Source organism: Coregonus lavaretus (assembly GCF_964263955.1).
Source record: "Coregonus lavaretus genome assembly, chromosome: 26".
Taxonomy (NCBI): domain Eukaryota; kingdom Metazoa; phylum Chordata; class Actinopteri; order Salmoniformes; family Salmonidae; genus Coregonus; species Coregonus lavaretus.
Window position 1 is genome coordinate 15,662,787 of NC_140013.1, and position 26,038 is coordinate 15,688,824.

General features: G+C 47.3%; 1 protein-coding gene across 1 annotated transcript in view; it reads left to right on the forward strand.

Annotated features, from left to right (window-relative positions):
• Positions 1-13,411, forward strand: part of LOC311101914 (uncharacterized protein) — a gene marked incomplete at its 5' end in the record, with an annotated part of 95,681 nt that extends 82,270 nt beyond the window's left edge. The window contains 13 exon segments of the mRNA XM_084143157.1: positions 183-319; positions 322-346; positions 736-864; positions 1,186-1,314; positions 1,921-2,052; positions 7,810-7,938; positions 8,213-8,341; positions 9,194-9,322; positions 9,974-10,102; positions 10,415-10,543; positions 11,099-11,227; positions 11,502-11,630; positions 12,115-13,411. Of these exon segments, the coding sequence (XP_083999283.1) occupies positions 183-319; positions 322-346; positions 736-864; positions 1,186-1,314; positions 1,921-2,052; positions 7,810-7,938; positions 8,213-8,341; positions 9,194-9,322; positions 9,974-10,102; positions 10,415-10,543; positions 11,099-11,227; positions 11,502-11,630; positions 12,115-12,248 (1,589 nt within the window). The 3' untranslated portion in view covers positions 12,249-13,411.
• Positions 13,412-26,038: the final 12,627 nt, after the last annotated feature.

A 26,038-nucleotide genomic window follows, 5' to 3' on the forward strand; every position in this document is an offset into this window, starting at 1 on the left:
GCTGTACTCACCTTGGTCCAAATCTAACCTGGGATTGAATTATTGTGCAAAACTCCCATTGACATCATTGCATGATTTACTAGAAAGCCAGAGTCAGGAACATGGATTCCTGGTTAGGATTCAGCTCATTGTGTGGTGGATTTATTGTGTGATCTGAGGCCTCTGTTCTCTGCCTCTCCTAGACTGTGGGGAGGGGCACTATGGAGAGGGGTGCACACAAACCTGCAGCTGTCAGAACGGAGGGGCGTGTGACAGAGTGACTGGGGGGTGTAGCTGTCCCCCTGGCTGGACTGGAGAGCACTGTCAGACAGGTGACCTGTGACATCACTGCTTCCAAATGCAAGGGGTGCATCCCAATAGTTTAGACTGGGTTCCTACCTCATCTGTTTGGATAGGTGAAAGCAATCTGTCAGAAGCCAATGTAGAGATATGCTTTCTGCTACCCTGTTCTTTTAGATCAGTGCTGATGAAGGAAAGGAGTTGAGGAAAGAAAGCCACTAATGACTATTGAGATATACCCAAATGAGTCTTTCCTCCTCCTTTCACGTTTCTGTCTTTAAGGAGAGAGCAGTTGGGTCATGTTCTGAAGGGAGAAAACGTTTTGAAATATAATTAAATGGGAAAGTCCTACCTGTACTTGTCCAATAAGAACACAGATTTTCGTTTTCAGACCGTTTCTAAAACGTATTGCTACGTTGTGCCCTACTGAACACCACCCATGTGTCTGTGCTGCAGCCTGCCCAGACGGTCTCCATGGAGAAGGGTGTGAGCAGAGGTGTCAGTGTGACCACGGGACAAGCTGCCACCACGTGACGGGCAGGTGTGAATGTCACCCAGGATGGAGAGGGGCCCGATGCGACAAACGTGAGTGTGACTTGACAGGGGCCGGAAAGGGCCACTTTGGAAAAAAGACATGATCAAATCATGCATACTTAATTTATACTATGAGAGGTCAATTACTGTATAAAAAAACTGACATTCATTTTGAAAATCCATCCATGTTTTATTTGAATACATACCTGGGACTAAGATAGATACATTCACTTTGCGGTTAAATCATGAATTGTCATTATAAGGAGGGTTCATCTTTATTTAAACAAGAAAGTTGTACACACAACAACAATTGTCACTGTTTAAAGTGAATATTCCTTAGTTAGTGATTAATGTGTGTCTGATGTGCCCCAGCCTGCCTGCCTGGGGTCTACGGTGCTTCCTGTGCCCAGCAGTGCCAGTGTCAGTCTGGGGTGCCCTGCCACCACATTACTGGGACATGTGGCTGCCCTGCTGGTCTCACTGGGAATGGCTGTGAGGAGAGTAAGAGCACATCTCTACCACTTACCACCATCTCTTTAAACACACACATGCTCACACACACACACACCATCCCCCCGCTCCTCTCCCCCACTCCCTTCTTTCCCTCACACACTCAGCAGACATCTGATAAACGTTACAATCAGGTTGCCAAGTAAAACAGGAGACATTGTTTTTGTTTCCTGGGTGGATAAGGGCTTTTGGAAGGCATACATGCATAATGACAGCGCTGTAATTGCCTCTTTAGTCTGGAGTCGTTTCTTATCTGTCCTACACGCTGCATCAGTAAGTGCTGTGGTTTCAGCCGAGAGAGAGAGAGAGGGAGGGAGAGAAAAAACATGTTTGTTTCATAGATTTATCTTCCCTTGTGTGAGTATCTGAGTGTCTGTGAACTACTGCATTGTCTGAGTGTGAATGGGTATTTGAATGTGAGTGAGTGCTTACATTATATTATGTCTGCATAGAGATTGGGTTTGGAAATCCATGTACAAGCATACACACACCATGTTGCAATGTAATCCAGATAATGTTGAGTGTTTTAGTGTGTGCGTGCGTGCATCTATGCCCATCTTCTCCAGTCCTTATTGTACATGCTTGTGTCTCCTGCAGCGTGTCCATCAGGTGTGTTCGGACTTTATTGTAGCCAGATGTGCCAGTGTTCTGGGGACCATGAGCAGTGTCACCCTGTCACTGGAAGGTGTGCCTGTCTACCTGGTTACTACGGCCACCGTTGTGAACTCAGTAAGTAGTGACTATTGGGTAGTCTGCTGCTGTGAACAGATTTTTGTTTTAAATGATTCTATGGTTTCAACAATGGAATCGCAGTGCACTACGCAAAGACTGACTTTGAATAAGTGTACTGTCTGTCTGTGTCTGTCTCTTTCTCAATTTCTCTCTCTCTCCTCTCTCCCTCTCCGTTTCTCCATGCAGGACAGGCTAAAAATGGGCCGGGTTCATTTATGGTTGTGGTAACCGTAAACTCTGATTTGTGATTATTTTGTATTTTGATCCATTAATATTAATATTTTCACAAAGTACAAATTAAAATGTCCAAAAGTTGATACAAATGTATATTTTTGTTAGTTTATCATACCAACTACATTGAAATACACATAATTTAAAAGCCCATTTCATAAAGAATGTTACAAACTGGACAATATGCAGTAACTTACCTTGAAGAGATGGTGATTGGGTCTAAATTGGTATTTAAAAGTGAATGTCCTTGTCTTTAACTGCCATTTCCCGAAAATCAGACTCTTCCCACTAGCCAACACATTTTTCTTAGCTTCAGAAGCATCTTCATTCACCACATTTTGTGTGGTTATCCTTAGACATAATCTCCAGACGTATACAGTGCCTTCAGAAAGTATTTACACCCCTTGACTTTCTCCACATTTTGTTGTGTTACAAGGTGCGATTAAAGCTAACAAGACTACCAAGCTAACTAGCTAGCTAGCTCACTCGCAAGACTAGTCAAGTTATCTGCATTGTTGCTTGCATGCGATTGGCTGTGGTCTTGGGGTGGCACACAGCCTGGGAGACAGAGCTGCCTGTCAGGCATTGTTCAGAGCTTAAATGCCCAATGAGGGCTTAGATGCCCCACAAGCTCTTAGCTCAAGGTAAGGGACATTTAGCTTGCTAACATTATAATTTATAAACTGATAATGAGCTCCAAACACAAATGAAAGCATGATGTTAGCATGAAATCTACCATCCCTTAGTGTAGCAATCAATAAAAACATACAGTGCCTTCAGAAAGTATTCAAACGATCTCCACAAAATACTCTGTAATGTCAAAGTGGAAGAAAAATTCTAACATTTAAAAAAAGATTATGAAAATAAAACACTAATACATCTTGATTACATAGGTATTCAACCCCTGAGTCAATACATGTTAGAATCACATTTGCCAGTGATTACAGCTGTGAGTCTTTCTGGGTAAGTCTAAACGCTTTGCACACCTGGATTGTACAATATTTGCACATTATTCTTTTAAAAATTCTTCAAGCTCTGTCAATTTGGTTGTTGATCATTGCTCATTTCGCTTGTTTGCAATGTATGCTGTTTAAACGCAGTGCCAAACATTGGGATGCTGGACACAAGCCGGGATGATGAGTGCAATCTAGATGAGATAGTCGATGTGTCAGCAGTGGGCACAGAAAATAACATGTTTGACTGTTTCAATCGGAGAGGACTTCACTTTATCCATGTGAACTCACGGAGCCTGCTGCCGAAATTAGAGGAATTAAAACTCCTCGCTTTCTAACACTCGAGCTGCAGTAGTTGCTGTGACTGAGACATGGCTCGATGGGTCAATTGAGGACAATGAGGTTGAGCTACCGGGTTATAGCATTCATAGAATTGACCGAAACCGAAACGGTGGCTGCTTGTGTGTTTTTACTAGGAATGATATGCATTTTAACCCTTGTTCAGATCTGAAAATGGATGGACTTGAGGTTGCATGGGTAGATATACTTCTTCCTAAATGTCGTCCTATACTTGTTGGTGTGTGCTATTGGCCTCCTAATCAGAATAATTTATATGATTTACTTGAATCGAATTGCTGTGATCACAATGTATTTGCTGATAAGGAATGTATTCCGCCGACTGAAACAACTGGTTGTTGAGCCAACCCGGGTGTGTATTGACAGTAAATCAACTTTGGATTTGATTATTGTATCAGACCACGAGAACGTCTGTCAGTCAGGAGTCTTAAATATTGGTTTTAGTGATCATATGGTAACCTACTGAACCCGTAAGAAATCCAAAATGCTACTTGAGCCATGTAATACCTACATGAATATACAGCCTATGAAACAATACTCAAAGGAACGTTTTGTAGAAGTGCTTGGAAATTTGGTCTCATGTACTAAACTGTGATGATGCTGATCAAGCTTGGTTTCTGTCTGCACTTGACTCTCTGGCTCCGATTAAACAAATTCGAATCAAACAGCGGTCAGGAAAATTGATTACTTCTGAGATCTTAGACCTTATAAGGAAAAGGGATCGCTTCCTGGACAAATTCAAAAGGACAAATCTACAACAAGATTATGATGGTTATATTAACTGTAGAAACCAGGCAAGATACAAAATGGATAAGGCCAAATTCCAACATTACATAGAATCTGTTAATGACAACTTACATCAGCCTTGTAAACTGTGGAACATTTTAAAGGACAATGGCTCAAAAAATCCCATAAGGTAAAATCCTGTAGTATTGGCCTGGATATTGATGATGTTTTATGCTATGACCAGGCAAAGGTTGCAAATTATTTTACCACATTTTTTACCACTATAGCCTCATCTCTGGTTAAGAAGTTACCGACCTGCTCTGGACACTATGGCCAGTCTTTCATTAACAACTTTTACCATAGCAAAGGTATCACAAATGATTTGTTTGAGCTGTGCATGGTAACAGAGGACAAAGTTTTCTACTATGCTTAATGAGCACAAACAAAGCAACTGGGCTGGATAACCTTTCCTGCAAGATTCATAAAGGATAGTGCTTGTGTCACTGCTAAAATGATAACGCATATTGTAAACCTTTCTATTAGTAGTGGTACATTTCCCAATGATCTCAAAACAGCCAGGGTGGTTCCGCTCCACAAGAAGAGCGGTAAAACAAATGTAGGAAACTACAGGCCTGTGTTGATCCTCAGCACCTTATCCAAAGTTGTTGAAAGATTAGTATTGAATCAACTTGAAGGATACCTTCTCGAGCACAAACTTCTTTATGAACTCCAATCTGGCTTTAGAACAGCTCATTCCACTGATACTTGCCTTATCCACCTTTTTGACCACATCAAGCAGGAAAGTGAGAAGGGGAACTATACAGGTATGGTCATGTTAGACTTGCAGAAAGCTTTTGACACTGTGGACCATGATATTCTCCTGATGAAACTGAAATGCATGGGTCTAAATGATGTAGCAGTGAATTGGTTTAGGTCTTATCTGACCAACAGAACACAAATATGTAATGTTGGTGATGCTCTGTCAGAGGCCAAATAAATATCCTGTGGAGTACCGCAGGGATACATTTTAGGGCCTCTCTTATTTCTTATATACGTTAATGATATGCCAGATACAGTAAAGCGCAAACTCCTGCTTTATCCTGATGACTCAGCCATACTGGTATCAGGGAAGGACACAGTTTACATAGAGGAGACCCTGATTAAGGAATTGCATTTTGTCATAGATTGGTTGACTGACAACAAATTGTCGCTACATTTGGGAAAAACTGAATCGATTTTGTTTGGAACAAAACGATAAAGGTAAACTGTGCAGGCAAGGAGATTGACTTTAAAACAAGTGTAACTTATCTTGGTGTGTCCCTAGATCAATCCCTTTCTGGAGACTTGATTGCTGCTAAAACTCTTTCTAAAATGGCGAACAAATTGACATTTTTACATCGTAACACTTGATATTTTAACATCAAAGTTAAGAAACTGCTTGTCTCAACCTTGATTCAGTATCATTTTTGATTATGCCTGCTCTGCTTGGTATAGCGGGCTATCAAAAAAGCTGAAAAAGAGAATGCAGGTCATGCAAAATAATGTTATCAGGTATATGCTGAATGTCTCTCCTAGGACCCACATAGGGGTACAGGAGTTCCGGGAGGCTTGTTGCCTTTGGAGTCCAGAGTGGACCAACTTAAACTTCATCATATGTTTGACATCTTAAATGATCATGCCCCAGGTTATATGAAAAACCACATTGATATGGTTTATATCCAACACAGTTACAATACCAGAGCAGGTGTTATGTCTCGTAATATCCCAAGAGTAAACAGTATTGCGAGGAGCACGTTTTTCTATACAGGTATTTGTCTATGGAATAGCCTCCCCTTGGAGATCAAGCAAAGAAAAAGTAGAAATAGCTTTAAAAAGCAGGCAAAGGTTTTCATTTGGACAAGGTTGTCTAACTAAGAGAAACCACTCTACTGCCCCTTATGCCCCTTACTGCTGGTCAGGTGTATTTATTTGAATGATAGGTATGACGTGCAATGAATAGATTGTTTTTTAAGGTCGAAATGTGAAATTAATATGGTTGATTTTTAAGGTTAGGGAAAAGTGCAGTGAATAATGCCACTTTTTAGGATGTCAATATAAATGAATGTATGTATGGTTGTTTGTAATTTTGTTTTGCCTTTAAATCATTATATGTGTTATTGTTTTTACCATCGAGGACCACTTTGGAAACAAGCGTTTTAATTAATACTTTTAAGTGATATCCTCTGGGTCCACATTGTACATTTTGTTGTATATGTCTGTTACCCTAAATAAATTCAATTCAATTCAATAGCCAGCCATTTTCAAGTATTGCCATACATTTTCAAGCCGATATAAGTCAAAACTGTAACTAGGCCACTCAGGAACATTCAATGTCGTCTTGGTAAGCATCTCCAGTGTATATTTGGCCTTGTGTTTTAGGTTATTGTCCTGCTGAAAGGTGAATTTGTCTCCCAATGTCTGTTGGAATGCAGGCTGAACATGTTTTGCAGTTTTAATTTAGTGCCTAATTGCAAACATGATGCATATTTTGGATAATTGTTATTCTGTACAGGCTTCCTTCTTTTCACTCTGTCATTTAGGTTAGTATTGTGGAGTAACTACAATGTTGTTGATCCATCCTCGGTTTTCTCCTATCACAGCCATGAAACTCTGTAACTGTTTTAAAGTCACCATTGGCCTCATGGTGAAATCCCTGACCGGTTCCTTCCTCTCCAGCAACTGAGTTAGGAAGAACACCTATATCTTTGTAGTGGCTGGGTATATTTATACTCCATCAAAAGTTTAATTAATAACTTTACCATGCTCAAAGGGTTAAGGCAATGTTTACTCCTGAACTTATTTAGGCTTGCCATAACAAAGGGGTTGAATACTTATTGACTCATTCCATCCACTTTGACATTATGGGGTATTGTGTGTTGGCCAGTGAATTTCTTTTTCTTCAACTTAATCCATTTTAAATTCAGGCTGTGACACAACAAAATGTGGAAAAAGTCAAGGGGTGTGAATACTTTCTGAAGGCACTGTACATAGGGAATTGTTGTCAAATGTTTATTCTAGATGGCACATAATAAAAAAATGGTGGGGGGAATGGGCTTCCATAGTTTTACGTGGCTCAGTGCAGCCGGCAGGCAGCAGCTACTGCTACAATTTCAGAATGTAACAGGCTGTTACTGCAATTTACTGCAAGTCTCAAATATAAGGAGAATGTCTATACATTTCAGCTGTTTCAAAAACATTGCTCTGCTATTATCATTTATACTGTAGTATGTTGTGTTGTGTTGAGCTCAACGAGAAAATTCTGTTTACAGTGCCCTGCTCAGAGGGGTGCAACTGTCGGGCAAGCACTCAAGACGTGATAATTTCGCAAGTTTACACAACAGTATTGACTCTCGAGAATTGATAGCTCTTGAGAACCTCTCGAAAATGTCCCTTTGCTATCCTCAATGTGAAAACGGCCTCTGTCTCTGTCTCTCTCTCCCTACCCCAGTGTGTCGAGAGGGATCATATGGGCCAAACTGCAAGGCCAGATGTAAGTGCAGCAATGGTGGTCGCTGTGACACTAAAACAGGGACCTGTGAGTGCACACCTGGCTTTCTAGGAGCTGACTGCAGCACTTGTAAGTCTGCAACACACCTGTGATGGGTGAAAATGAACAGTATTTGATGTCATCTTCTGACTATGAATCAGTCTTCTATATAGAATAAAGATATACAGGGCTCAGCCAGAAGGATGTTGGGATTAGATATGATTTTACAGAAGGGCTCCATCACACCGCTTTCACTTGTTGGGTCATTCCTAATCAGTGATTACTTTAAGGAAGGGAGGAAGAAAAGATGCTGCACTTTTAAATAATTTGAATGGTGCTTTCATCTCTTTCTTCGTACTGCCAGGTTGTCCGGCGGGGCGCTATGGGAAGGACTGTGCCCGTCTGTGTTCCTGTGGGGAGGGAGGGCAGTGCCACCCTGTGACTGGGAGGTGTATCTGCGCCCCAGGCAAAATCGGGCAGGCCTGCCAGCAAGGTAATAATGACTTTTACCTCATAGGTGAACCTTATGTCTATGGGCCATTGAGGATGTAAAGACCCGTTTTTGGTCTCAGTCCGTCACTGTTTGTCATGCACCAGTACATTTTTGTAGCATGCTATGAACTCATCAAGAACATAGAGTCTGATTGGCAACTGGGAATCCACCCAACCAACCAACCAACCAAATTAGCTTTCAATGTGTATTTAGTTAACAAATTCTCAATTTCCTCAGTGAAAACGTACCAATGATCAGAGGCTCTTATTTTCCTGGAGAACAGAAGCAGGGTTCTTGAGTTAACCCTAATCTCGCAGTTTATCAGCAGTTCCACTGGAGTGCAAACGGGAGTTTCCATCCATTCCAGACGATGGTGTTCGTAAGCGCGCTGGTCTCCTAGTGCACACCATACGTCTATGGACGTGCCACTGCTTATGTTCCTGTGTTGAACGTTTACAGAGACCTATAAGTAGCTCGTTTTCCATGTTCCGCGTCGATGGCGTTGGCGAGGAAACAAATAAATAAACAGGGGAATCAAAGTGATTCGCTTATTGTTTTCCAAATCTAAATTACCCAGAGAAACATGATTATTATTTTATATCGCTGCCAAATGAGACCACTTTGCCATCTCGCTAATTACCTGTTGCTTAAATAAACGTGTGTGTTTAACTGTGTGGTGGGCTCACTGCTGGCTGGGTAGCTAAAGAACAGAACTACACATAATGCTGGCCTTGGTAGTGCTGTGATGATAATAATAATAATAATAATAATATGCCATTTAGCAGACGCTTTTATCCAAAGCGACTTACAGTCATATGATGACTACTATCTAAAGCCTTGCTGTTCTTCCAGCCTGCCCTAGGGGGCGCTATGGCCTGCAGTGCAGGAACACGTGTGTGTGTCAGAACGGAGCGCTGTGTGAGCCCAGGGACGGGAGCTGCAGGTGTGGGCTGGGCTGGACGGGACCACACTGTGAGACAGGTAACCTCAGCATAACATCAACACAACATCAGGATAACGTCAGTATAATGTCAGGTTAAAAGTAGCTTCTGGCAGGGCAAAGGGTCAGCTGAGTTTAATTGTGGTTCAGTACTACATTAGTTTATCCTGTAGGAGGATTTTTCAACATGTCTGCCTGTTCTTGAAGTTGCTTTGTTGAAGTTAGTTTTGTTACTCTCTTTGTTACAACATGGAAACAATGTTAGATGACCCAACAGCCATGACAAAATAATGAAGACTTGTGTTATTATGAATAGTAGCTACCAGCAGTCACTGTGAGCACAGTAACCTCCCATATCCCTGGCTTACAGTGTGTGTCTATGTTTATATGAGGTAATTCCACTATTAACGTGTGCAGTATCCGTTACAGGTCACAGGAGGCTGCTAAGGGGAGGACGGCTCATAATAATGTCTGGAATGGAGTAAATGGAATGGTATCAAACACATGGAAACCACATGTTTTATGTGTTTGATACCATTCGATTTATTTCGTTCCAGCCATTACTATGAGCCCGTCCTCCCCAATTAAGGTGCCACCAGCCGCCTGTGGTACAAGTACAGACAGAAGGTATGTTGGTTGTGAGTGTTGTGTTGTTGTTACTGTATGTCTCTACCATATGTCTGTTTGTCCAGCGTGTGTCCAGGGGAAGTACGGACCGGACTGTGCACTGGACTGTCCCTGCCAGAACAACGGGACATGTGACCGCTTCACTGGCTGTTGCAGCTGCACCGTCGGACACTACGGACACTCTTGTGAACACCGTACGTTGGATTTTTGTAATTATGGTTAGGGCAAGGAGTTTTTCCTCACCATGTGACCTGTCCAGGAAAAACTTCTGGCCCTATATTTCTAATGAAATAGGTGGGTTGTGTTCATGTGGGCACACATTGTTTTAAAACATTTTCCAACAAAAAAGGAAATTGAGCGTTTCTTATTGGTAGTCCCTCCTTGTTTCAATCAGTTTTCTAACATTTGGTGCCAAATGAACATGCCCCTGATTGTGATGATTGGTTGTGCTCTTGTATGAGAAACTAACAACAAAGCTTTTTCCTGTGTTGTCATCCTGTCTCCAGGGTGTCCCTCTGGCTTCTTCGGACAGAACTGTGCCCGTCCGTGTGACTGCCGGGCGGGACAGACATGTGATCATGTGACGGGCCGGTGTGTGTGTCCGCCTGGCTACCATGGCTCCCAGTGTCAGAGACGTGAGTACTGGATGATAGAGGAGAAGGTGGAGATCACACAATCTGATTCACACTCTGTGTGTGCATGCGTGCATGTCTATGAAAACGATAGAGGGAGAGTACATACAGTATGAATACGAACATATGTTGGCACATCTCCGTGAGCAGACAGACAGGCAGGCAGGCAGACGTGGTTATTTGATGAGAGGCAGGTGTTTCCTGGCTGCCACAGCAGAGACAGGCTGTTTAATGCATTCCTTTTGCATCTCTGTGGCCTCCTCCCTCCTGCCTCCTGCCTGCTCTGGGCTCCTCAGCTCAGTGTGAGGGCCTACATGCCCACTTCAGCCCCAGCAGGAGAGCACTGAGCACTGCAGAGCAGCAGCCAGATAGTTGACCCTCTATAATAAAGTAATAGAGACAGACCTGTGTGTGTGTGTGTGGGGGGGGGGGGGCTATGGAGGAGAAGAGTGATGAGTGTGTACTGTTTGTCATGGGAAAATAAAATGAGACACATAGTACACACGTGTGTGTGTGTGTGTGCGTGTGTATGTGTCTCACTGTGTGTGTCTGTCCCAGGGTGCGAGGCTGGCCGGTTTGGGGAGGGCTGTCAGCAGTCATGTGACTGTGTTGGGGGGGCCCCCTGTCATCCAGCCACGGGACAGTGTCTCTGCCCCCCAGGGAAGACTGGACAGAGATGTGAAAAAGGTACGACCACCTCTACACTGCAACAGCACTCTATCTCTTACAGTACTGTCTCTTAGATATGCCTTTAAAACTAAGAGCCTTCACCGGCTGCTACATATTGATTTGTAATGGTTTGTGTATGTATTATATGCCTTTACCTAATAGAAAAATAACTTGTCATTTACTGTATTTAATCGGCCATTTTATTTTTTGTGTGCTGTCTCCATTTTTTCCTCGTTGTGTCGGTCTACTTCATGTCTATCTTCTGCCACGTTCCTCTCTTTCTGTCCATCAGACTGTGGAGGAGATCGTTTTGGTCCGGGCTGCTCCCTGCAGTGCCAGTGTTCCCATCAGGCCCAGTGTGACGCTCGTAATGGCCGCTGCCTGTGTCCTGTTACCTGGCTGGGCCCCACCTGCACAGAAGGTACTGTATACATGCACGAACGCACATGCATGCATGCAAACACAAACACACACGCATGCGTGCACACACACACACATGCACGCAAACACAAACGCAAACACACACACACCTCACACACACATCGCCCTGATGAGTGAGTGTTACGGTCCGCCCATCACAGCAGACACCAAGGACCAGAGCTGTAAAGCTGAACCAGGTTTTCATGAAGTAGTGTGTCGGTAAGTGTGTCAGGCTCATGCCTTCAGCTCTGTGTGTCTCCCTGTCTCCCTCAATAGCCACTCCAGCCTCTGACAGTTATTTTAATCCACACCCAGCAGGGTGTCTGGCTTGAAGCTGTCTCGGTTTCCCCAACAAGCCCAGCTCACGGGAGACCGTACAGATCGAGCAGCAAACACCCCAGCAACTCCCCGAACGCCGAAGAACATTTGCTTTTGATTTCTAGAAGGTGCCAATGTCTTTTTGTCTGTCTCTTCTTTCTTTTCAGGACTACTAGAGACTGCAGAGGTCCCAGCGTTGGGCTTCTTTCCCTCCTTGAAGCGGCCGTCTGGTCTCTCCCACTCGGAGCACCGCTGGAGGCCCCACATCCCAAATACCCCCGCCAGACGTCTCAAACACTGAACACTGAACAAGGTGCCCTAAATAAATAAATCAGGGGTCCTGGGACGTCATGGGAAGGCTGTGTACAGTTGGACAGAGGTATACAGCCATAAGGTGATTCAGGTCTGGACCAGACACACAAGGTAATATATTCTTAAGACTACACCTGTATTCTGCACATTTGGTTGAGAAATGTGCAGTGGCTTTTTGGGAGCCTGCAGAAAGGTGCAGAATGCCGGTTTAGTTAGAGAGAGAGAGAGCAGGCTACACAAGGAGCTGGAACATTGATGTGCTGCTGGGTGGTGGACATTGGAAATGTCACCTGAGCTCTATGACGCTCCCTGCCTGATTGTCTCAGGACTGGACCCCTGCCCCAAGTCAACTGTTCTAACCTGTCATTAACCACAGGTCAAACATTTCCTGTACATTCACAACGTCTCTGTCCTCACCACCATGCAGCTTTGTACAGTCTAGTACATGGGTGGGCAACTACGGTGCTGGAGGGGTACAGTGTGTGCAGACCATCACTATCACACATTTTTCACAAAGACCAGGATTAGGTGATTAGTGGAATCAGGTGTGTTAGAGCTGGGCTGGAACAAAAGCCTGGAGCCTCATATTGCTTACCCATGGCCTATCCTCAGAGTCAATGGTCAGACTGACATGGGAGCAACAGCCATCACTCCCAAAGTGTCCACTGGTATTGTCAGTCCATTGAACGGTACTCTGTCATACTCTCATATCATATACAGTGAGAATATTTTGTGTTGTATTTTACTGGTTTCCTTTGACAGTGTGTGCCTGATTGCTTGTCATAAAGTGTTAATATATTTTGAAATTGCTTTTGGTTGTATGTTTGATAAGATCACTTACTGTACTATCAGATCAGGAAAGTCACATATCAATTCATTACATTTACATTTTAGTCATTAAGTGCATACATTACTGCTGTTACTGTAAGTGTATCAGTTCAATGACAATATGACCTATTGTTTTAGCCAAGTAATCAGTATATTTTCATGTAGAAGGATTTTTAGAATATTACAAAGCATTTTAACTGTACCTCAGGATATTGTCATTCATACCACTCATAACATGTACTGTACTATGTGCCTGATGGCAGGTTTTATGTAAATTGTGCTTTTTTGATACATCTTGAATTTTGATCAAATTCTCTTTTGACTAAATGTGGTACATCTGTCAGTTATTTCTGTCCCTAATATCGCATCACCACATTTAGGAGAGAGGCTATTTTATTTGGGAGCAGTGTAGCATGGTATTGGGTCCTCTGCCTGGGAGCTCGGCAGTGGGGCGTGGAGTGGGTAGGAGATGGAGGAGAGGGGGTAGGAGATGGAGGAGAGGAGAGATGGAGGAGAGGGGGTAGGAGATGGAGGAGAGGAGAGAGGGTAGGAGATGGAGGAGAGGAGAGCGGGTAGGAGATGGAGGAGAGATGGAGGAGAGGAGAGGGGGTAGGAGATGGAGGAGAGGAGAGGGGGGGTAGGTGATGGAGGAGAGGAGAGGGGGTCCGAGATGGCCTGTCACAGAGCAGTGATGAAGGTTTGGAGGCCAGGGAGCACAGGCCCTCCCCGCAGATCAGCCAGGGAGGTCAAGCGGCGTGCAACAAGCCAGACCGTTACCTGGTACGACACCTGTCAGAAAGTGTGTGTGGGGGGGGGGGGGCACCTGAGCATAGCAGAGGTGGGGGGCACCTGAGCATAGCAGAGGTGGGGGTGGAGGGGAGAGGAGTAAGGCGGGCGGTTGGGACGTCCGTCCCTGAGGCATTTCTCAAGTGTAGTGGAGCATCTCCAGCATCCGCCGCCGGGCAGGTGTCTGGACCAGGCGTGGACCAGGCAGCCCACATCGGCCGCCACCGTCCCCGGGTGAGTGATGTGCAAGCTGGGCCGCGAGCGCAAGACCGAGCCCCTAGCTGATGGATTGGGGGCTGCTCGGCCTGGACCCGTGTTGTGACAAGCAACAGATGTTCTCCAATAATGTTTATCAGCCTGGCCTTCATCTTCAGAGGATACACACCTGTTTCCAGTCAAACAGCCCCACAGAGGCCATCCATCCTCCCAGACCTGGGTGGCCACAGAGGGCTCTATTCCCAGCCCTTATCCACCTCCCCATCTATAATACCCAACCCTTTCCATCACATAGCTCCCTCCCCATCTCTAATCCACCTCTCAACCCCCAGTCCCCCCTGTACAACCCTGCATCGCCAGCCCTAATCCCAAATGTTATCCATCCTCCTCAACCCTAATCCCATATCTTATCCACCTCTTCCTTCCCATCACTAAAGGACTCCTTTCACATCATTGATCTACCTCTCACCCCCACCTCTCCTCCACCACCTCTCATCCCCCAACCCAGCTCTACAGGCCTCCATCCCTCCATCCCCTCCCCACCTCTCCTCCCCCAACCCACTGTACTACTACCCCTTCACTACAGACCTACTGTGATCTCTCTGGCCTAAACAGAACCTGGGCTGTGCTGTGCTGAGCTGTGCCAGGCCTGAACACAACACAGCACTGTGGTCATGGTGGGAGCAGGCAGGGGTTTGAGGGCCGAGTGAGAGTGATCAGAGCAGGAGGGGGTTAGGAGGAGGGGTAGGCAGGAAACTGGCGATGAAATAGCCCGTTGCAAGGCAGATCGCATCTAGGTACTTTTTCGCTGTAATTAAGCGTACACTCCACTCTCTCGGCAAAGAGCGATTTCTATCACTTCGCTGTTTTACGTAGTGAAGATTACTAGCCTACTTCTCTCTCTCCCTCTGTGTTCAGTAAGATCCCACGTGCAAGTTGTTTGAACTGGAACTGACAAAGCAAGCGGCTCCGATAAAACACCAGGGGGAAATAATTTAAATGCGTCGTGATGCACCATTTGTTTGGTTGTTGCGTAGGAAAATAAATGTGAAATGCCAAGCCTGCTAAAAGATGAGTATCTAGGAACTCTCCCACACTCTGACTGTTAACACAAAGCAAGGGCTGTAAAGGCATCCTTTGTTTATTCATCTGTTCTAGGTTGACAATGTGTGTAGTTTACTTGAATTATTATCACTATCAACCCACAATATCTACTCCAACAACTGAATGTTCTCACTGTTGAATCAAGAAGGCCCTGTGATGATAATAAATCTGCGAAAATGTGAAATTCTAGGGCACAATTCCGACGTAGAAAATTACACCTTTCCTACGCACTTCTCAGTAGTTGGTATTCAGATTTACCTTATGCGGGGGCATAACGCAGGCGTGGTTCACTTGCACGCGGAATAAACGTAATTCAACTGCTGAAAACCCTCCCACTTGCTGGCCAACATATTTTCTCGTGGAGTTTTCATACAATAGGGTTTTCAGTACAGTTATCTGAAGCTATCACTCAAATACGGACTAGAATACATAGAGAGAATTGGTTCAGAAAATAGGGTTCAATTAAAGAATGTCATGTATGTATCTTCGTCTCCGTTTCAGCACCAACTGGTAGATAAAAAAATACTCTGATCTTGTAGATTATTTAGGAAAGTATGTATGAATCATTTAAAAAAAAAACAGGTTTGGAGAGCCTTTACTCACAAAATATATTGATGAATAAAAAATACAGTAGTTTGATTAATCCTGAAAGTTGTCATATTCAAGTTCAATCCATGAAATATTGGAAGGTGGAAAAAAGTGTACAATAGGGGTTGAACAATAGTCTACCCTAATTCTCACTAATCATGGAACTGTGCGACAACGGTCCAGTGTCGTGAACCATGCGCCAGGCTCCAGGTTTAACCGGTTACTTGTGGTCTGAGTTCCATAATGATTCAAATAGGTTACATGTCCCAACATTAGCCTAATATGATCCACTAATGCTAGCGACCCTCAGGAACAACTACACAGAACTGACAGAGGAAAGACAGCTAAACGGATTGGAATGGAATGATGATACAAATTGTAAAATAAAACGGGGCATAGGCTATAATTAAAGTGTTCTAAAGCGCATACATCAAATCGGCAGGTTCAGCTCTACAGAAGCCTATAGTTTGGGATTCCACATTTTCATCCACGCAAATTATTAAGGGCACAAAAATTCTGAACAACGGCACATCTATTTATAGCCTACTTCACTGTGGAAAAGGGGCCGCAATCCATGTCATGTTGATATGATTTTCATTTTGCTTCCATGTGGCTGGTGTCAAGGGGTGCTGAAGGTGGGTGTGGTGCATGAATCAAGCGCAGGACGCAGAAGCTCAGTCCAAAAGACTTTAGTGCAATAATCACGTAGAAAATAAGCACAATAAGCCCGAAGGCGAAATCACGGCGCACACAGGCGTCAAACAAACGGCGCACTAACATGTGCGAAAACCCTCTCCAAAACACTGGAGGGAAGTACGTAGCTCCAACACGAAAACAGAAGAGCAATCACACACAAAGACAAACACAACCAACGAGAACTAAATAGGACACTAACGAGGACTAACAAGACACAGGTGTACAACATAAAGACAAAACCAAACGAACATGAAACATCGATCGGTGGCAGCTAGTACTCCGGGGACGACGACCGCCGAAGCCTGCCCGAACCAGGAGGAGGAGCAGCCTCGGCCGAAACCGTGACAGTACCCCCCCCTGGAGCCGCGCGCCGACCCCGGCCTCGGGGACGACCAGGAGGACGCGGAGCAGGGCGCGCGGGATGGTCCCGGTGGAACTCCGACAGGAGAGATGGGTCTAGGATGTCCCTCCTCGGCACCCAGCACCGCTCCTCCGGGCCGTACCCCTCCCACTCCACGAGATACTGGAGACCCCCCATCCGGCGTCTGGAGTCCAAGATGGACCGAACGGTGTACGCCGGAGCCCCCTCGATGTCCAGTGGGGGCGGAGGAGTCTCTCCTATCTCATTGTCCTGGAGTGGACCAGCTACCACCGGCCTGAGAAGAGACACATGGAACGAGGGGTTAATATTCTTATACTCAACAGGTAGATGTAACCTATAACACACCTCGTTCAATCTTCTCAGGACTTTAAAGTGCCCCACAAACCGCCGACCCAGCTTCCGGCAGGGCAGGCGGAGGGGTAGGTTTCTGGTAGAGAGCCAGACTCGATCTCCGGGTGCGTACACCGGCCCCTCACTGCGGTGAAGATCGGCGCTCGCCTTGTGACGAAGGACGGCCCGCTGCAGGTGGACGTGGGCAGCGTTCCACGTCTCTTCCGAGCGCCTCATCCAATCATCCACCGCAGGGGCCTCGATCTGGCTCTGCTGCCACGGTGCCAGAACCGGCTGGTAACCTAACACACATTGGAAGGGGGTTAGGTTGGTAGAGGAGTGGCGGAGAGAGTTCTGGGCCATCTCGGCCCAGGGAATGTACCGTGCCCACTCCTCAGGCCGGTCCTGGCAACACGACCTCAGAAACCTACCCACATCCTGGTTGACACGTTCTACCTGCCCGTTACTCTCCGGGTGGTACCCTGAGGTAAGGCTAACCGAGACCCCCAAACGCTCCATGAACGCTCTCCAAACACGGGAGGTAAACTGGGGGCCTCGATCAGACACTATATCCTCGGGTACCCCGTAATGCCGGAAGACGTGGGTAAATAGGGCCTCAGCGGTCTGTAGGGCAGTAGGAAGATCCGACATAGGGAGAAGACGACAGGCCTTTGAGAACCGGTCCACAACGACCAGGATGGTGGTATTCCCCTGAGAGAGGGGAAGGTCTGTCACAAAATCCACCGAGAGGTGGGACCATGGTCGTTGTGGAACGGGCAGGGGTTGTAACTTACCCCTGGGCAGATGTCGGGGCGCCTTACACTGGGCGCACACCGAGCAGGAGGAGACATAAACCCTCACATCCCTAGCCAAAGTAGGCCACCAGTATTTAGTGCTAAGGCAATGCACTGTCCGGCCAATACCCGGATGTCCAGAGGAGGGTGACGTGTGAGCCCAGTAAATGAGTCGATCCCGAATCTCGAGCGGAACGTACTTCCAACCCTCAGGACACTGTGGAGGGCTGGGGTCGGTACGCAACGCTCGCTCGATTTCGGCATCGACCTCCCACACCACCGGTGCCACAAGGCAAGACTCCGGTAGTATGGGAGTAGGCTCAACGGACCTCTCCTCCGTGTCATACCGCCGGGACAGTGCATCTGCCTTACCATTCTGGGACCCAGGGATGTACGTGATTTTAAATACGAACCTGGTGAGAAACATACTCCATTGAGCCTGGCGAGGGTTCAGTCTCCTCGCTGCCCGGATGTACTTCAGGTTCCGATGGTCAGTCAAAATGAGGAAAGGGTGTTGAGCCCCCTCAAGCCAATGCCTCCACACCTTAAGGGCTTGAACTACAGCTAACAGCTCCCTGTCCCCAACGTCATAGTTACGCTCCGCCGGGCTGAGCTTTTTTGAGTAAAAAGCACAGGGGCGGAGTTTAGGTGGCGAGCCGGACCGTTGAGAGAGAACGGCCCCTATACCTGCCTCAGACGCGTCCACCTCAACCTGAAAGGGTAATGCGGGATCCGGATGCGCCAGCACCGGAGCCGACGTAAACAGGTCCTTCAGTCTCCCAAAGGCCCTGTCCGCATCAGCTGACCACTGCAGGCGCACCGGACCCCCTTTCAGAAGGGACGTGATGGGAGCTGCCACCTGTCCAAAACCCCGGATAAACCTCCGGTAGTAATTCGCAAAGCCCAAGAACTGCTGCACCTCTTTTACAGTGGTTGGGGTTTGCCAATTACGCACAGCGGACACACGATCCACCTCCATTCTCACCCCTGACGTGGACAACCGATAACCCAAAAAGGAGACCGACTCCTGGAAAAACAGACATTTCTCTGCCTTGACATATAGGTCGTGCTCCAACAGCCTCCTCAATACACGACGTACCAGAGTTACATGCTCGGCTCGGGTAGACGAGTACACCAGAATATCATCAATGTACACGACCACCCCTTGTCCCTGCATATCCCGGAAAATGTCATCTACGAAGGATGGGAAGACTGATGGAGCATTCATCAACCCATATGGCATGACAAGATACTCGAAATGACCTGACGTGGTACTAAACGCTGTCTTCCATTCATCGCCCTCCCTAATGCGCACCAAGTTATACGCGCTCCTGAGATCCAGTTTTGTGAAAAACCGCGCTCCATGCAATGACTCTGTCATGGTCGCAATCAGAGGGAGTGGATAACTGTATTTCACAGTAATCTGATTGAGACCACGGTAATCAATGCACGGGCGCAACCCTCCATCTTTCTTTTTCACAAAAAAGAAGCTCGAGGAGGCGGGAGAAGTGGAGGGCCGAATGTATCCCTGTCTCAAAGATTCGGCTATGTAAGTCTCCATAGCTTTTCTCTCCTCTTGAGACAAAGGATACACATGGCTCCGTGGGAGCGCTGCTCCTGCCTGGAGATCAATCGCACAATCCCCCTGTCTATGAGGAGGCAACTGCGTCGCCCTAGTCTTGCTAAACACGAGAGCTAAATCCCCATATTCAGGCGGAATGTGCAGTGCGGGCACTTGGTTTGGACTTTCCACCGAAGTCGCCCCCACGGAAACACCCAGACATCGCCCCTCGCACTGAGCGGACCACCCATCGAGAGCCCTCTGTTGCCACGAAATAGCAGGGTTATGGGTGCTTAACCAGGGAATTCCCAGCACCACTGGGTACGCAGGAGAGTCGATCAGATACAGCTGTATAGTCTCTTCATGACCCCCCTCGGAATGGACGGACCCCCCTCGGGACGTCCATGGGTGGCCAGCAGGGTGTCCAGACGGATGGACATATCGACCAACTGGTCGAAGGTAAGATGGGTATCCCTGCAGGCCAACTCACGTTGAACGTCCTCCCGTAGGCTACATCGAAAATGGTTGATGAGGGCCCGTTCATTCCACCCTGCGTCCGCCGCTAGAGTCCGGAACTCTAGAGCAAACGCCTGTGCGCTCCTCCTCCCCTGTCTCAAGTGGACTAGATGCTCCCCCGCCGCTTTGCCCTCAGGTGGATGGTCGAACACGGCCTTGAAGCGACGGGAGAACTCGGCGTAGGAGATGGTGTTGGCGTCCATCTTCCTCCACTCGGCGTTAGCCCACTCCAACGCCTTGCCCGTGAGACAGGAGATGAGGGCGGAAACGCTCTCGTGTCCCGAGGGCACCGGGTGTACAGTGGCCAGGTAGAGCTCCACCTGCAGGAGGAACCCCTGACACCCGGCAGCTGTTCCGTCATACGCCCTCGGGAGCGAGAGCCGAATTCCCCTGGGTTCCGGACCTGGGACTGGTGGACCGGCCGATGGGGTTGGCAGGGTAGGTGGAGGCGTGGGTACCCCGCTGGCCTCCCATCGGTGCAAGGTGTTGATGACGTCCTGTAGAGCGGTCCCCAGTTGTCGTATCTGGTCATTTTGGCCGCGGACATGCTCCTCGAGCGACACAGACGTAACTGCAGATCCTGCTGATTCCATTCTGGTGTGTGATTCTGTCAAGGGGTGCTGAAGGTGGGTGTGGTGCATGAATCAAGCGCAGGACGCAGAAGCTCAGTCCAAAAGACTTTAGTGCAATAATCACGTAGAAAATAAGCACAATAAGCCCGAAGGCGAAATCACGGCGCACACAGGCGTCAAACAAACATCGATCGGTGGCAGCTAGTACTCCGGGGACGACGACCGCCGAAGCCTGCCCGAACCAGGAGGAGGAGCAGCCTCGGCCGAAACAGCTGGTTTCACATTCGTCTCCAGGTATCATAAGGAAAAATGATCTAAAACAATTACTATGTGTATTTACTCCAAACGGATTACTCCTTTACCTAGCTATTATCAATAGCTCTTATCCATTTATAAATCACAGTGCATGTAGAATGCTGTTATCCTGATCTCCACCCGGAACGAATAGTGGGTGAATAGCATGCTATTCTCATGCTTAAATTCAAGGTCAGAATAAGCATTGAGAGAAAAGTGCATAGAAAGGGAATAACGCGGGCCTCCCAAGTGGCGCACCCGTCTAACATGCTGTCTAGACCGGACGCGCACCTGCGTCAGCGTGCGCCATCGTGCGCATGTTGATTTTGTCCATCCACACCAGACTTGATCAGGACATGCAGGTTGAAATATGAAAATGAAGTCTGAACCAACTATATTCAATTGAGGACAGATCCAAAAGCATTCAACATTCATGGCAATTTAGCTAGCTAGCTTGCTGTTGCTAGCTAATTTGTCCTGGGATATAAACATTGGGTTGTTATTTTACCTGAAATGCGCAAAGTCCTCTACTCCAACCATTAATCCACAGATAAAAGGGTAAACCAAGTTAGTTTCAAGTAATCTCTCCTCCTTCAGTCTTCTTCTTCTTCTTCTTTGGACTTTATATGGCGATTGGCAACAAACTTTAAGATGCATTACCACCACCAACTGGACTGGAGTGTGGACCGTAGTTCATCTTTCAATCACCCATGTGGGTATATGCTCCTAAAAACCAATGAGGAGATGGGAGAGGCAGGACTTGCAGCCCATCAAGCTTCACAAATAGAACCAAGTTCTATTTTAGTGCCTGGCTACGCAGACGCTCGTTGACACGCGCAAGCAGTTTGGATGCAATGATTGAATAACATGCATGTGTACATTTATTTTGCAACACTCGTGCACGTAACATGAGCGGTGTGGTCAGCATGTAAGGCACTGCATCGTGGTGCCTGAGGTGTCACTAAAGACCTGGGTTCCATCCCAGGCTGTGTCACAGCCGGCCATGACCAGGAGACCCATGAGGCAATGCACAATTGGCCCAGCATCGTCCGGGTTAGGGGAGGGTTTGGCCTTCCGGGATTTCCTTGTCCCATCGTGCTTTAGCGACTCCTTGTGGCGGCCGGGTGCCTGCAAGCTGACTTTGGTCGCCAGCTGGACGGCTTTCCTCCAACACATTGGTGTGGCTGTCTTAAGCGAGCAGTGTGTCAAGAAGCAGTGTGTCTTGGCAGGGTCGTGGTTCGGAGGACGCATGGCTCTCGACCTTCGCCTCCGTAGGGGAGTTGCAGCGTTGGGACAAGACTGTAACGACCAATTGGGGAGAAAAAGGGGTAAAAGTACAAAAGAAAAGGGAATAAAGTTCCATTTACATGTGCTTAACTCTGGTCGGAATCGGGGCTCTAGTGAATGGATCTTATCTAGAAACCCAGTTTGGTGCACTTGTTCTATGTCCACCACTGGATGGCGCTGAGCATGGTGCAAAAAACTTTATACTAATGAACTTGACTCTCCCTACCTGACCAAGAGACCACTGTGTGAGTGTGATAGGGATGTGTAAGGGGGATATCTGAATTTCTTTTTTCTGAATCATAGTCTCTGTCCTAAATGACACCCTATAGATTATTTAGGCATATTTTAGGGTTAGGAAAGTATGTATGAATCATAAAAAACAGGTTTGGAGAGCCTTTACTCAACATTAATTGATGAATAAAAAATACAGTGGTTTGATTCATCGTGAAAGTTGTCATATTCAAGTTCAATCCATTAAATATTGGAAGGTGGAAAAACGTGTACAATAGGGATTGAACAATAGTCCTATAAAGCTGGTCAAAAGTAGTGTGCTTTGTACGGAAAAGGGTGCCATTTGGGACACACACAGACTGGTAGTCCTAGTTTTTTCTCCGGTATTCACCAACTTCAAAAGGGTTTCAACAACAAACTCAAAGTGGTTCCGCTAACACGCCTGCCCTGATTAAGACTTGTCATATTAAAATCATGTGCATGGCGGTTCCCTTGGCCTGTTCCCCTATCCTGTTCCCTTGGCCTGTTCCCCTAGCTGATTCCCCTAGCTGGCCCACGCTGAGCCCCCATCAATAACACTAATGACCCATAGCCCCTGGGGAGAAAAACAAATAGCGTAATGAAACCACCAGGAGTCTTAAGGAGCTCAGCAGCTCTCTGTTCCAGAGAGGAGAGGAGCTGCCTGGGTAGGCTGTCCTGTCTGTAGCCTGACCAGGCTGGATGGCTGGCTTACCCCTTCACTACACAAGTACCAAGGGATGTAGGGAAACATTGGGGGTGTTGACACTATTGAACTATTGAAAAACCAGACAAAAACTCAGTGTGATGATTTGTTGGAGGTCCCCCCTTTTTGGCTGTCGCTTGGTGCCAACTGTAAGCAAGCAAGCACGTTCCTTTCTATACCCCCACGCCCCACGCCCCTCACCCTCCGCCCCCCTTGTACTGACCACACCCATGCCTTCCTCTTCAACAATGTTTCCCCTGGCATCTGAGTCAGCAGGGGTGCCAAGTTAATCAGTATGAGAGCCAGCTGCGACGGCCCCTCGCCTCTCTCTTTCTCTGGGGCGTGATGTATGTTCCAGTGAACGGGCGGCAGTGTGCCACACAAGGGCCCACTGGGCGGGTGGCGATGGCAGCAGAGAGAGGAGGGAGGGTGGCGAGGCCATAATGAGGCCTGATGGATTCTGAGCCTCTGCCAGCTTCCCCATTAGCTGAGTGGCTCCCAGCCCTACTGAGGAGAGGACCGCCACAGCCCACTACTACACACACACACACACAAACACAAACACACACACACACACCCCACGGGGTCACCACAAACCCTGCCTCTCTGACACACACTGCATTTAAATAAACCAGATCACATTAACTAATCCACACTGCTGTTCTGTGTTCCCCCAGCCTGGGTAAACACACGCACGCACGCGCACACACGCACACACACACACGCACACACACACACACACACACACACACACAAACATACACACACACACACACACACACACACACACACACACACACACACAAACATACAGTGTCCCTTCGGCCCTGCCAGCCCCACTCTCACACACAGAGGTCTTTATGTGGAGCTGTGGGTTAATGGCGGTAATAACGTGTCTCAGCGTGTGGATTAAATGTGAGCCAAGGCATGGGCGACACTGGCATGTGCTAATCCACCATGATCAAATTAGCAATGCTGAGGAGCCCAACAGGGTACACAGCCAAACCAGGACCCATGCTCCCTTCACCCCCTGCCCACACACTCTCAATCACATTCATTCATACACACACTACCCTATTTTTAATTAGTAATTTTGAGTTATTTCAAGATGGAATGGCCCCTCTTTGGTTTACGGGTTCGACTTTGGTGATGTAATTGCCTGGCTAGTGCTCTTTACAATGACAAGTATCCTAGTTTAGCCTTTGAGCAGGAGATTGAAAATACTTAAAGAGACTCTCCATAAGATTTGCATACTTTTTAGTCAGTAGTTCTGAAAGTAGCACTCAAGAGACAAAACGGGTCCCCAAAAATGTCGTACTACTTCATATCTGTGCAGATATGTGTAACACGTCATTGCTCTCATCTGTCGCTCTCTCTTTCTCTCTCTCTCTCTCTCTCTCTCTCTCTCTCTCTCTCTCTGCTGTGTGTGCATCTTGCTAGCTGTCACTCAAATGGCAAGGGGCTGAAGCTCATTGGCTGTTACTCGAATAGCTAGGGGGCTGGCCCACAGGGTGGTGGTGGTGGGGGGGGGGGTAATGTATGGAAAATGGCGCCGCACAGCTTCCAGAAAACAGTCGTTTACAAAGTAGGGATTTCATGGCTAAGACAGTAATTCAACTCATAGATTATGCATGTATGAGCTACACATTGACACATCTAGTTGCCAAAGTTCTGGAGCATGTCTTTAAGTTGTTATTATTATAATCTCCAGCAGGGGGTGTAGTACAGGGTGTGCCGTGACACTGTGGTGAGGCAGGTCAGTAATGGTCCATACATACATACATACGTACAGACATACATACTGTCCCCTCTGGTCCATACAGCCTATAGCCTCCTATACTCCAGGCTATTATCACCTCCACTCCATTACGACCCTGCACCGTTCGCACAGGCTGACCTCATCAATGCTGGACGACCCACACTGACCTCATCAACGCTGCCTGACCCGCCGTGACCTCATCAAAGCTGGACGCCCCGCGGAGCCGCTCGGAGGAGGACTGACGGAACGGCGGGGCTGATCGACGAGGCCCGCTTAAAAAAACATCCCTTCCATTAGGCTTGGTAAGAGCCACTGTAAGTGTGTTGGAGAGTCAGGGCTTGGGATAGCCACTGTCAGTCCCCCAAACACCCCCCACACCCCGCACTCTAACCCCCCACTCATGGACTGGACAATGGAAGTGAGTGGAGCTTCTCAGCCACAATGTCCACCCACATATGCGAGCCGTGACAGAGGGGGTGTGGGAGGGATGAGGAGGGGCAAGGGGGGTTCTGACAGGGACGCCTGCAGGATGGAGAGTCTTATTGAGCGTTTGAGCGATGAGCCAGGTCATCACATCTCCCCACCTCATCCATCATGGCCCACAACATGGCCCCAAATAAAGAGGACACATTCCTGCCTCCGCTCCCACTACACTACCACATTCAGCTCCTCTATCCCTTTCTCCCTCAGCTTCTCTTTCTCTCTCTCCCTCTGTGTCTGGCTCAATCTCTCTTTCTTTCTCTCCCTCTGTGTCTGGCTCAGTCTCTCTTTCCCTCTGTCTCTCTGTGCCATGGCCTGGGAAGAAGGGGGGACCAGAGTTGTCTCGCACTCTGAGGCCCTGGGAGAGCCAGGAGAAAGAGCCAGGTGTCTCTCTAACTCCCAGCTCTTATTTTAACACACTGGCTCTCCCAGGGCCTCAGAGTGCGAGACAACTCTGGTCCCCCCTTCTTCCCAGGCCATGGCACAGAGAGACAGAGGTGTTTAACACACTCTGGACAGGAGGGAGGGAGCGAGGGAGGAGGAAGGGGGGCAGGGAGAGAGAGGAAGAGAAAGCAGGAGACAGAGCGAGAGAGAGAGAGAGAGAGAAAGCGAGAGCACATACTTAATCCAC